Source organism: Hylobates moloch, unplaced genomic scaffold, assembly GCF_009828535.3.
Source record: "Hylobates moloch isolate HMO894 unplaced genomic scaffold, HMol_V3 SCAFFOLD_15, whole genome shotgun sequence".
In the NCBI taxonomy this organism is placed as follows: Eukaryota; Metazoa; Chordata; class Mammalia; order Primates; family Hylobatidae; genus Hylobates; species Hylobates moloch.
In genome coordinates this window covers 46,104,608-46,116,560 of record NW_026652290.1, presented here as the reverse complement: position 1 = coordinate 46,116,560, position 11,953 = coordinate 46,104,608, and the positions used below count along the sequence as shown (strand labels likewise).

Below are 11,953 nucleotides of genomic sequence, written 5' to 3'. Positions count from 1 at the left end.
GGGGGGAGGGACAGCATTAGGAGATATACCTAATGCTAAATGACGAGTTAATGGGTGCAGCAAAACAACATGGCACATGGATACATATGTAACAAACCTGCACATTGTGCACGTGTACCCTAAAACCTAAAGTATAATAAAAAAAAAAGAGTATGGAAGATAAAAAAAGAGGGATGGATTGTCACATACAGAATTTAAAGCTTCAACTGTTTATTAAACTCTCATTTTCTTTTTTTTTTTTAAGATGGAGTCTCACTCTGTTGCCCAGGCTGGATTGCAATGGTTCAATCTTGGCTCACTGCAACCTACACCTCCTGGGTTCAAGCAATTCTCCTGCTTCAGCCACCCAAGTAGCTGGGATTACAGACATGCACCACCACGCCTGGCTAATTTTTTTATTTTTGGTAGAGTTGGGGTTTTGCCATGTTGGCCATGCTGGTCTCAAACTCCTGACCTCAAGTGATCTGCCTGCCTCGGCCTCCCAGTACACCTGGGATTACAGGTGTAAACTCTCATTTTCTTGGAGATCAGAAAGCAAATGTGTGGGTATGTCTAGACCAGTTGAGAGCACTTCTTTATATATGAGCCGATCTCTTTTGGACACAGCTCTTTGGTATGTGCAGAACATTTGCTGTCATAGAGGATTTGAACATGATTATGCTTTAGTTCTTTATACCAGGAGAATACAGGTAGATGAATGCAAGGAAGGTCAAGGCACATATTATAAGAAACCAGAGTTGGTAGGGCTCAGAGTTTATGGAAAAAGCAAGACTTGAACTGGGCCGTCAAGGAAGGCTAGGTGTCTGTCAGGTAGGCATTGCCAGGGAGGTGGTTCTAAGCAGAGGTGTAAAAGCAAAAGCCATAGCACAGGAAGGTTCTGATTAGGAAGTTGGAGAGTATACGAGTTTGGCTAGCGCCAAGGATTGGCTTTTAGAAATCACCTAAAGATATCTTGAACTTTATCATTCAGTCTATTCTAAGGCCTTTTATTGTGGTCCTTCCTTACTGTGGACCCTTGTTTCAGAAGGTTTCATCTACTCAAACTACGCAGTCAGCCATAATTCATTGTCCCATTGAATTGCTTGGGGATATAAATCCCTCTGTTGTCACACATGATATAATTGTAGACACAAGTGAGGAACATTATCATAGTGCTTTCAGCTTTAATGTGGGTCAGTGTACAGTTTCCATGTTGGCTCTGAAGTGCTGAGTATAGTTCCGTTAACCACCTACCCAAGACTTTTAGGGGTGCAAGGCTCCAGGTGGGAAACCATTACTCTGGATAGCATTTGAGAAGGGAATAGGAGTAACAGCACTGGTATTTTTAGTATGGGAATTGGGAGAGGCCAGAGATAAGGGTCATATTGCTGGCTCTGGGGATGGAAAGATGCACTGGGAGGAAACCGACTTGGACATGTGGCTGCCTAAGGGCCAAGGGGATGGGAGAATGTGGAGATGACAAATGTGCTGCTCTGGGACGAAGAGTGGTGCGATGGGTTTATGGTACAGCAGGAGCTGAACCTCAGTTCTGATGAGCTTGGACTCCGAGCTAAGGGGGCCAGGGAAGAGCCAGGGAGGCACATTTGTGTTGTCCTATCCAAGCCCCTCTCTCTCCATAGTAGCCATGTTCTGAGGCATCAGGAAGACCTGTGAACCCCATACCCAACCGTATCTCCTGTCTCAAGGTCACCTGCAGAGTCCCAGGGGGCTTCTAGCCTCTTGCTGCACATGTGTGTGGTTCACCTTGTCCCTGTTCTTATGCCCAGTGCCTATTTTTGCCTTTGGGCTTGGTGTCATATGGCCATGCCACTCCTGCTCCTGACCCAGCCTTAGGGACCTTCTTAAAACCTCTCTCAGGTTTTACCCAGCCAGCTAGCCCTACTGACTGTGTCCTTTGCCTGGATATCTTGGGTATGTTCTTCCAAACTTTAGAAGATATTCCTGTTCAGAGGAACAATAGAGCCCTGTGACTAGCCCTATCATACAGGCTTTTTAAGCCAATGGAATTTGTTAGTGACTTACAGAAGGAGACCAGCAGCAAGGATACACGTCCAGATGTATTATAAAAAAGCCATTTGACACTGTACACTTGCCACCACATACTGTCTTCTGGCGCAGTATATGTTTATCCCCTGACTATAACCAGCCTTTCTTTTGAACCGGGATTTTCTCTGATCAGTTAGAAAGCCACTTTTGTTGGGTGCGGTGGTTCACAACTGTAGTCCCAGTACTTTGGGAGGCCAAGGTGGGTGGATCACTTGAGGTCAGGAGTTCAGGACCAGCCTGGCCAACGTGGTGAAACCCCGTCTCTACTAAAAATACAAAAATTAGCCAGGTATAGTGGTGCATACCTGTAGTCCCAGCTACTTTGGAGGCTGAGGCCCAAGAATCGCTTGAGCCTGGGAGGCAGAGGTTGCAGTGAGCCAAGATCACGCCACTGCACTCCAGCCTGGGTGACAGAGCAAGACTCCATCTCAAAAAAAAAAAAGAAAAAAAAAAAAACCACTTTTGACCATGAGTGGAGATATTTCAGTCCAGTGTATATACCTGCTAATGAGCGGGGCCAAATGCATGAGAGTTTATCTTTCCCTTGGCTACATGCCATAAATCTTCAGTTTCTTCTCTCTCTGTGTTCAGATTGATCCCATGTTTCAGAAGACAGCAGCCTCATTTGATGAGTGCAGCACAGCAGGGGTGTTTCTGTCCACTCTCCACTGCCAGGACTACAGAAGTGAGCTGCTGTTTCCCTCTGATGTCCAGACTCTCTCCACGGGGGAACCTCTCGAGGTGCCAGAGTTAGGTTGGGTAGAAATGACAGATTTAAAAGGTAAGTACAAGTGATGCCTTTCACCAGAGCATTTCAATCATTGGGGAATTTTTTTACATAACCATGGGGTACAATAAGCCCATCATGCTCTTATGTTGCTTAAATTACCCAGAAGTTTCCTCTGGAATGCCAAATTGTGTATCCTTTTGGGAGTGCCTTGCAACCAACTAACTTTTGTCTTCTCTGTGGCATGGAGTCTAAAACAGTAAACCATTGCCTCTTGGTCTTGATGTGCCCCGTACCTTAGGTGCCCACTGTTTGCAGTCAGCTCTCCAAGTCACATTTTGGAGTCCTGGATTCCTCCTGGAGTGTCAGAGTTTGTTCTTGGGAAGGGGACTTAGAGAGACCTTTGCCTAGCCAGGGAGGCTTTGTCTTTATTTGCTCTCCATCCAGGGGGCCCTGAGGAGAAGAAAGCATTGTGAATTATTTTGAGACTCCTCTGCAGCAGTCTAAGAACTGATCTCTCCTGTTATCAGTCCCCTGTACTGGCTTGACAGAGATTTTAGCATCCCTCCCATTTACACCTCCACCCCGGAGTTGGGGATTCTCCTCGGGATGTTGTAATGAGGTGCCAGCCGGTGGGGAGGCCAGGTGCGTGCAGTGCAGTAGCTACACTTGGGGTCCCAGAAGAGCTGCCCCCTTCTGCAGATTTCCACTGCAGTGTTCGTACTCTCGCTGAGCTTCATCTCAAATGCAGTCATTTTTACGTGTTGAATGAAATTAATACTCTCCCTCCAGGCTGGGCAGTTGTTACAGCTCCCATTCTTGTCATTTCTATTCTTGCCTCAATTTTGTTTAGTATAATTTTTGTGCTAACAATCTATTTTCCAAGTTTGTGCTCTCATTTGGGGCTCTAATCCCCTGAAGTAAGTCTTCTCTAGTTTGGGACTAAAAATAAGTTAAAGTACCATTACATGATTGCCTATGCACTTAGTGTATTTTTAAGAAGAAGCGTTTGATTTCCCAGCTATAGCATAGGTCACAGAATTCATTTCAGAATCGAATGTCTGTGCTTTAGGCTTCTCCTCTAGTATTTTACTAATTTGTGCGATGACAGTGCATAGCCTCACTCCAGCGTGGGTGTGGCCGATGCATCTGCTCGCCCCCAGAAGAGGCAGGGACACAGATTGGCAGCCAGCCAGCCACTGATGATACTTGAGCCTTTGCTGGAGGACAATGAGGTAACTGTGCCTCTCGTCTCTCATCCCACTCAGTATCATTCTGAAGGGAGTAAGGAATGCACTTGACCCACTTTTAATCTCTCTTTGTGATCTTGCTATCCTCTCCAGCACCCTTGCAGCAGTGTGCAGAAGATCGCCAGATCTGCCCTTCCCTGGCCGGTTTCCAGTTTACTCAATGGGACAGTGAAACACATAATGAGGTGTGGTCAACTTTTAGTGGCTCATGGTTTCAGTTAGTTGGCTCAAGAGTGGTCCTGCCCAATGGGAACCAAAACTGTGGCATCATCTTTATTTAGCCAGGAGTACAGAAAATATTTCCTTTGGCACTTCTGTAGGGACAAAAACCCTGAGGGAGGAGGGGTAGGGTTGTGAACCCCAGCAGGACTATTCTAGAGGTAAGTGAGTTCTGGGATCAGCTTTATGTCCTCTCTTCTGCTATCCTAGGGTAAGGCAGCCCTGGCATTAATGGGTGAACATTTATAATTAGATTTACTCTTGAATGTGGTTATCCCAGTGGCCTTGAATCTCTTAGGCTGCTGTCAAGCTTGAGGAATTTCCTGCTCTTTGGGGTTGAGTCCCTTGGCACAGAGTTTCCTGAGAAATTGTCATGTGTAGAGCTTTCCTCTGTGTATTTTTAGCATGGCCCCCTTTAGCCTACTTACTACAACTTCCAAAATAAATGGTCTCCATGGAAAACTGTTCTCTGCAAACATGTAGTTAATGGGTACAGAATCCTGTTTCATGTTTTACAAAATGTGCCTGACAACAATGCAGCTTCCTCCTGTGCTGCACAATATAAACTTCCCCCTCACTGTACTATCATGAGAGTCTTGGCCCAGGCAGGCAGGGGATGGGGAAGGGTGGCTCGGGAAGAGGAGTCTGGAAACTGAAATTTAAGGGTGAGAAGGCTGTTCCTCCACTGGTGATTTGGGGTGGTTATAGGAATGAGAATTTAGAGAACCCTCTTTTGTCCCTCCAGTCTGTGTCAGCCCTGGTAGACAAGTTTAAGAAGAATGACCAAGTATTTGACATCAATGCTGAAGTTGAGGAGAGTGACTGTGGAGACTTCCCTGATGGGTCCCTGGGGGATGACTTTGATGCCAACGATGAACCCGACCACACCGCAGTTGGGGATCATGAAGAGTTCAGGAGCTGGAAGGAGCCCTGCCAAGTTCAGAGCTGCCAGTAAGGCTCTCAGAGTCACAGAAAGTGTTTCTATAGGAGTTTTCCATTGGTTCTTTTTTTCTTTTCCTTTTTTTCTAATTAAAAAAAATTTTTATTTCCCCCCCTCCCCCAAAAATAGAGACAGTCATCTCACTGCATTGCCCAGGCTGGTCTTGAACTCTTGGGGCTCAAGCAATCCTCCTGCTTTGGCCTCCCAAAGTGCCAGGATTTCAGGTGTGAGCCACCATGCCTGGCCACTATCCGTTCTTAACAGATTTCCTGCTGGGGTGATTGAATTTGATGTCTGATTGGCTGGGCTGGTGTGCTGTGTCATACACATCAGCTGAGCTTTTCAGCTGAGCCTTTCTGACTCAGAGGAATCACACCTGGCTTTGAATGTCGGCTTAGCCACTTTGGTTATAAAACTGACATTGCAGGAATTTGTAAGGATTAGAACAATGTAAAGCGTTTGGAACAAAGCACCTGGGATCTAGTAATTACGTCAGTGTGGCTGTCGTTACCACATGCATTTTGGTAGCAGAGAGCATGCTCCCTTTGTACACACTTTTTATAGTGTGGCTGTTGGTGACTCTAAGCCACCAATTTACCACCTGAAAGGTAAGCAAGTGGGGGTTAGGCAGTGTTGGGTTACCAGATGGGCATACTGGGGACGAGCAAGGCAGGGAAAACAAAACCAACCAATGAATTGAGAATATTTGGAGGAGGAGGAGAAGAATTGGTTTAGTAATTTAAATTTTTGATTACCCTAGTAAACATCATAAAAATAATCAGAACTTGGTTGGCCTTTATGTACTTAATAGGTTAGTATTGTTTTAATTCTAAATATGATTTGGAAGCAGGGTCCCACAACCCTTTAGTGTCATGGTCCTGTGAAGGTCTCGAATGGGCCTGGGGGTAGGAGATTTCATGAGATTAGAGTGAACAGTCCCTCTGTTAACTCCTACGTCTATAACAGAGCTTTGCTGAACTGGGATTGGGGACAGCCAAGCTGGTTTTGAGTAAAACCTTAGAAGTTGCTTAGTATAATTTCCCACTATGACAAAAATCTCTTCAAGAGCCCTGCTTGGATGTCTTTCCTAAGCTCATTTTGTCTGCCCTTGTGGGAAACGATTAGGTTGATAATGTCTTTTAAAGACATTATCAAGGTGCCACTGCCCATCCAGGCCCAGTAGCACCCTGCTCTCCAGAATTGTACTGTTCACATGGCTGCAATTTTGCCCCATTCTCATCCTTTTTTGTTTTTGGGTTTTTTTTTTTGTTTTTTGTTTTTTGTTTTTTTTTGAGACAGAGTCTTGCTCTGTCGCCCAAGCTGGAGTGCAGTGGCGCGACCTCTGCTCACTGCAAGCTCCACCTCCCAGGTTCACGCCATTCTCCTGCCTCAGCCTCCCGAGTAGCTGGGACTACAGGTGCCCGCCACCACACCTGGCTAATTTTTTTTATTAGAGACAGGGTTTCACCATGCTAGCCAGGATGGTCTCGATCTCCTGACCTCGTGATCCGCCCGCCTCGGCCTTCCAAAGTGTTGGGATTACAGGCGTGAGCCACCGCGCCTGGCCATCTTGTCTTCTAAGAAGGTAGAAATGATAGATCGATGGGATGAACTCTTAAAAACATCATTTTCAAATGTCAGAGAAAAGCTATCACTTTCCTTAAACAGTAGGTGACATCTAAGGGACTGACAATAACAAAGGGCTTCCATGACTTTTATTTGGTTTCTGGAAGATGTTTTCTGCTGCTTATTTTGAACAAATGTCTGCACTTCTCTCCCCTATTCCAAACAGCACAAAATCTTAGACTCTCTCCTACCTAGTACATTAGGGGCGGGAGGCTGCGGTTCTAGTCTCAGGTTTTACCCATCCTTAAATCCCCTCCCCTTGCCACATCGCTGGCCTTTCCTAGGAGTTCAGTGAGTGAGTGATCTGGAGTAGATCTGATCTTGCCATGACTAGCCCTGAGATGTGGGGCAATGTTATCACCTTTTGCAGTCTTTGTTTTCTCATCCATAAAATGCAAGATTGGGACCAGGTGATAATAACAATATCTGGTATTTATTGAGCTCCTTATTCTTTGTGCAGGATGCTGCGCCAGGTGCCTTACGTGTGTTATTTCACATAATTTACATAACATCTGAAATTAATTATTTTATTGCAGCAACCCTATAATTAGGCCCTATTATCCCCATTTTACAGATGAGGAAACAGTCTCAGAGAGTTTAATGGGGTGGAGCTGGTTGCCACCCAGCACCTTTGACCAGTCCTGGCCCCATATAGTGAGCTTTGGATGGCAGGCTCCAGTCCACACCACCTGAGCATCTCAGTGGGTAGAGGCGGCCAGACATCACGTTACCATGCCCGGGTGATTGTATTCTGCACCCAGGGTTGAAAACCATTGTACTCTACTGAGAGGTCTTCGGGGGCCTCTGGATTAAGGTGGGGTGGGGCAATGCTGAGTGATAAATACCAGTGTTGTGTAGATGCCTCACGTTATTGGTCCCTGCATGGCAGCACACTGACAACTGCAAGCGTAAAAGGTGGAGTTCTTTGTGCACATGCATTGGTAAGGACTGGTCTACGAAAGTGCTTGATGTCTAAGAGTGAGCTCCCTCTCTTTGTGCAGCAGCAGCAGCAGCCCAAGAACACTTGGAGCCAAGTGTTCTCTGTGTTCTCTGGCCAACCCTTCTGTAGTACGAGCGTGCTTATATAAGGCAGTCACTGTGGTTAATGACCTAGTCGGAGGTCAGAGCCCAGAACACAGCCTACTTCACGCATGCGAGAATGAAACATTCGGCTGCATGCTGCCTGATGTGCTGAGCCAGCTGGGAGGAGACCTTATCTTGCCAGTGTTAGGACAATGGATTGAACCACAGCTAAATTGAAGGAGGGACCCTGTGATATTATGGGGAGGGGATAAAAGAAATAAAGAGTTTTCCTGGAGGGACTGGAGATGTTTGAAGTGGGCAGCCTTGAAAAATGGATAGACTATTTTGAACTATAGGTGGATTCATTTAGTTGTTGAGTGCTGAAATTGGGACTGGTAGAATGCCTGCGACATAGCATTGTATGTGGAAAGAATTATTGAATTACTACAGTTCAAAAATCCTGCAGAGCCTCTGTCCAGCTCTATCACCAGAATCGGGAATGGGAGCCACTCTTCCTAATGGAAGAATATCCAGCAGAATGGAGCGGGGATGCTGTTGAAACTGTCTTCCTTCTCCCTCTGGAGTTCACAGCACAGTGCATTTGTAACTTAATAACATGCTAGGTATCAGATTCTGTTACAGCACTAGGCCATACAGACTAGAAATGTGATTTTTTTATTGTGTGTTTAATTTTTTTAAATTAGGTTATAATTACACAATAAATGCGCAAATATAGTCTCCTGTTTTTATTTTTTTTAATTCTGTATATAAAGACAAAATCCCCTTTTAAAAGCCTTTTTAGCTTATCCCATATGGCTTATATAAATGGGAATTATATGTATGCTCAATACAAATACAAAGCCACTCTTCTGAAACTTCTTTGTTCCCTTACCTTCAGAGGGCAGTACAGCAGCACCAGCATCCTTTCTGACATGTCTGAGCCCTTTAGGAGAAACCTTGGGCCTTGTGGAAAGAGTGAAAAATGGCTGGGCGTGGTGTAATCCTGACACGCCTGTAATCCTAGCACTTAGGGAGGCTGAGGCAGGAGGATTGCTTGAGGCTAGGGTTCAAGACCAACCTGACCAACATAGTGAGACCCCATCTCTATTTTTTTTTTTTTTTTGAGACGGAGTCTTGCTCTGTTGCCCAGGCTGGAGTGCAGTGGCGCAATCTCGGCTCACTGCAAGCTCCGCCTCCCGGGTCACGCCATTCTCCTGCCTCAGCCTCTCCGAGTAGCTGGGACTACAGGCGCCCACCACGACGCCCGGCTAATTTTTTTTTTGTATTTTTAGTAGAGACGGGGTTTCACTGTGGTCTCGATCTCCTGACCTCGTGATTCGCCCGCCTCGGCCTCCCAAAGTGCTGGGATTACAAACGTGAGCCACCGCGCCCGGCCTCCCATCTCTATTTTTTAAAAATGTAGAAAGAGTGAAAAACCAAACCGAAACTGCCATGCTGCACTGACCACTTAGACACTTTACACACGGCAAAGAATAAAGCTGGGTGACCTGACGGATTATAAGGGGGTCCCCAAAGCGTTAGAGGAACTAAATAATTAGAGAAACTTTTTTTTCACTTTTAGTAGGAACTATAGCGGTATCTTCTGGAGCCCTCATTTATGGAAGGATGGTGACGAATGAGGGATTTGTCATCTTGTGTGGCAAGAAGACTGTGTGTGGAAAGACCCTGAGGCTGGGATTAAGGGAACTATGTCCAGCTCCCAGCTCTGGCATTTTACTAGCTGTGGATTCTTACCCAAAGGAGTTCTCTTTTTTTTTTTTTGAGATGGAGTCTCACTCTGTCACTCAGGCTGGAGTGCAGTGGCTCGATCTCAGCTCACTGCAAGCTCTGCCTCCTGGGTTCACGCCATTCTCCTGCCTCGGCCTCCCAAGTAGCTGGGACTACAGGTGCCTGCCGCCATACCTGGCTAATTTTTTGTATTTTTAGTAGAGACGGGGTTTCACTGTGTTAGCCAGGATGGTCTCGATCTCCTGACCTCATGATCTGCCCGCCTTGGCCTCCCAAAGTGCTGGGATTACAAGCGTGAACCACCGCGCCCGGCCAAAAGAATTCTCTTTACTTTTGTCATCTTGTCTCTCAAATTAGGTAGACTAGCATTTTATGGTGCACTTTGAAACTTCCAGAGTACTTGTATAGATATGATTATATTGTTATAAAATTAAGGGAAGCAAATGTACTTGAGAAGTAAAAGGAATTATTAATAATGAAGTATTTGTATTGGACTCACAGAAATGCAACTCATTTATGGACATATGCTTCATATGTAAATGCAGCATTATAATATATGTATTGTACATGTACAAATATTTCATGTGTGTTACAGGGAAGAAATGATTTCCCTTGGGGATGGAGACATCAGGACCATGTGCCCCCTTCTGTCTGTGAAACCTGGAGAATATTCTTATTTCAGTCCTCGGACCATGTCGATGTGGGCTGGCCCGGATCACTGGCGCTTTAGGCCTCGACGCAAACGTATGTAATTCTAGCTGGAATTTTAAGAAAAGAAATAGTGTAGATAACCAGCCAGTCAGCAATTAGCCAAGGAAGAGAAATGCCAGTCACAGCCCTGTTGTGTCTCTTAATAAGCCGAAGAAGCATACAGATGAGCCAGCCTCCTGGTTGGTCAGTTTGCCTGGCCTGGGATGAAGGGACAGTGAAAATGGAAGCCTCTGAGTGAGGAGAGTGAGTACTGGAGTCAGGAGAACTGGGCTCCCAGCCTCACACTGCTCCCTAGTATCCACATAACTTCACTCAGTGGCCACGGGTGGGCATGATGCCCGGGCACTAGAGGGCACACAGGAGCTACTGCACATGTTGGCATTCTGTAGAACTCCAAAGGGCTGTGCTGACCTTATGTGTTTTGCATTGTCTCTTTGAAAGAAAGGGATAAGCATCTGTTGTTTTATGTTTTGTTTTGCTTTTGAGACAGGGTCTCACACTGTCACCCAGGCTGAAGTGCAGTGGTGAATCACGGCTTACTGCAGCCTTGACCTCCTGGGCTTAAACATCCTCCCACCTCAGCCTTCTGAATAGCTGGGACTGCAGGGCCATGCCAGCATACTCAGTTAATTTTTAAATTTTCTGTAGTGATGGGATCCCACTTTGTTGCCTAGGCTGGTCTCGACTCCTGGCCTCAAGCGATCCTCCTGCCTTAGCCTCCCAAAGTGTTGGGATTACAGGCATGAGCTACTGCAGCCGGCCAAGCATGTTTCTGATGTTTTTTCTTAGCCAAAACACAAATTATAAGTTTAGGATGAAAAGAGGGTGTGTGATTGAGCACTCCTACTGTTGTGATGCTCAGACAAGATGCCGCCTTGTGGTTTTGATAAGCCTTGATAAGGCTGTCAGCAGATCTTGTGAAATGAGTAAATAGTTTAGGCCACAGAAGTGATGTGCTGACGTCTGTGTTCACTCTGCAGAAGATGCTCCCGCCCAATCAGAAAACAAGAAGAAGAGTACAAAGAAAGATTTTGAAATTGACTTTGAAGATGATATTGACTTCGATGTATATTTTAGAAAAACAAAGGTTTGTACCGAACTTATTAGGATTGTGCTTACTCGTTTTTCCCTTCCAGATGTGATTTTTTAAAATTCCGTATAAATTTAACTGTTAGAGCAAACAGATGGTTTCATTCTTCCTTGTTCCCTAAAGGCACTATTGAGAAATAGTCCTAAACTCAGTGGCAGAAAGAATCAAATTTAGAATAAAAAGAATAATGCTAGCAAAATCACTTTTTTGCATAGAACTGTGAGACTGATGGTAGATTCATGCTGCCCAAACCCTTCCCAAACTGCTTTAAAAAAATAAGATGTTTTGCCCATTGTTAAAATGCCTAAAACACTTTTTAAAAAAAATATTAATAGGCTGCTACTATTCTGACCAAGTCCACTTTGGAGAACCAGAATTGGAGAGCTACCACCCTTCCTACAGATTTCAACTACGATGTCGATGCTCTGGTCCAGCTTCACCTCAAACCAGGCACCAGGGTAAGCCTATTTCTTGGTTCCTTTAAGCACATGAGGTGTCAAGTGGCTGATAGTATGACAGTTAGGCAGTGCCTTTGAGGAAAGGGGAGAATGTGAGGAGCGGTATGTGTTAGC

The 11,953-nt window shown here is 45.4% G+C and overlaps 1 protein-coding gene across 2 annotated transcripts in view; it reads left to right on the top strand.

The window, feature by feature from the left end:
* The window catches only part of NCAPH (non-SMC condensin I complex subunit H), a 44,204-nt gene that overhangs the window by 17,325 nt on the left and 14,926 nt on the right, over window positions 1–11,953 (top strand). For both annotated transcript variants that reach the window (XM_032177271.2, XM_032177272.2), the window contains exons 7-12: window positions 2,638–2,827; window positions 4,117–4,208; window positions 4,988–5,193; window positions 10,176–10,324; window positions 11,272–11,378; window positions 11,717–11,839. In XM_032177271.2, coding sequence (XP_032033162.1) covers window positions 2,638–2,827; window positions 4,117–4,208; window positions 4,988–5,193; window positions 10,176–10,324; window positions 11,272–11,378; window positions 11,717–11,839 — 867 coding nt within the window. The remainder of the gene's footprint in view (window positions 1–2,637; window positions 2,828–4,116; window positions 4,209–4,987; window positions 5,194–10,175; window positions 10,325–11,271; window positions 11,379–11,716; window positions 11,840–11,953) is intronic.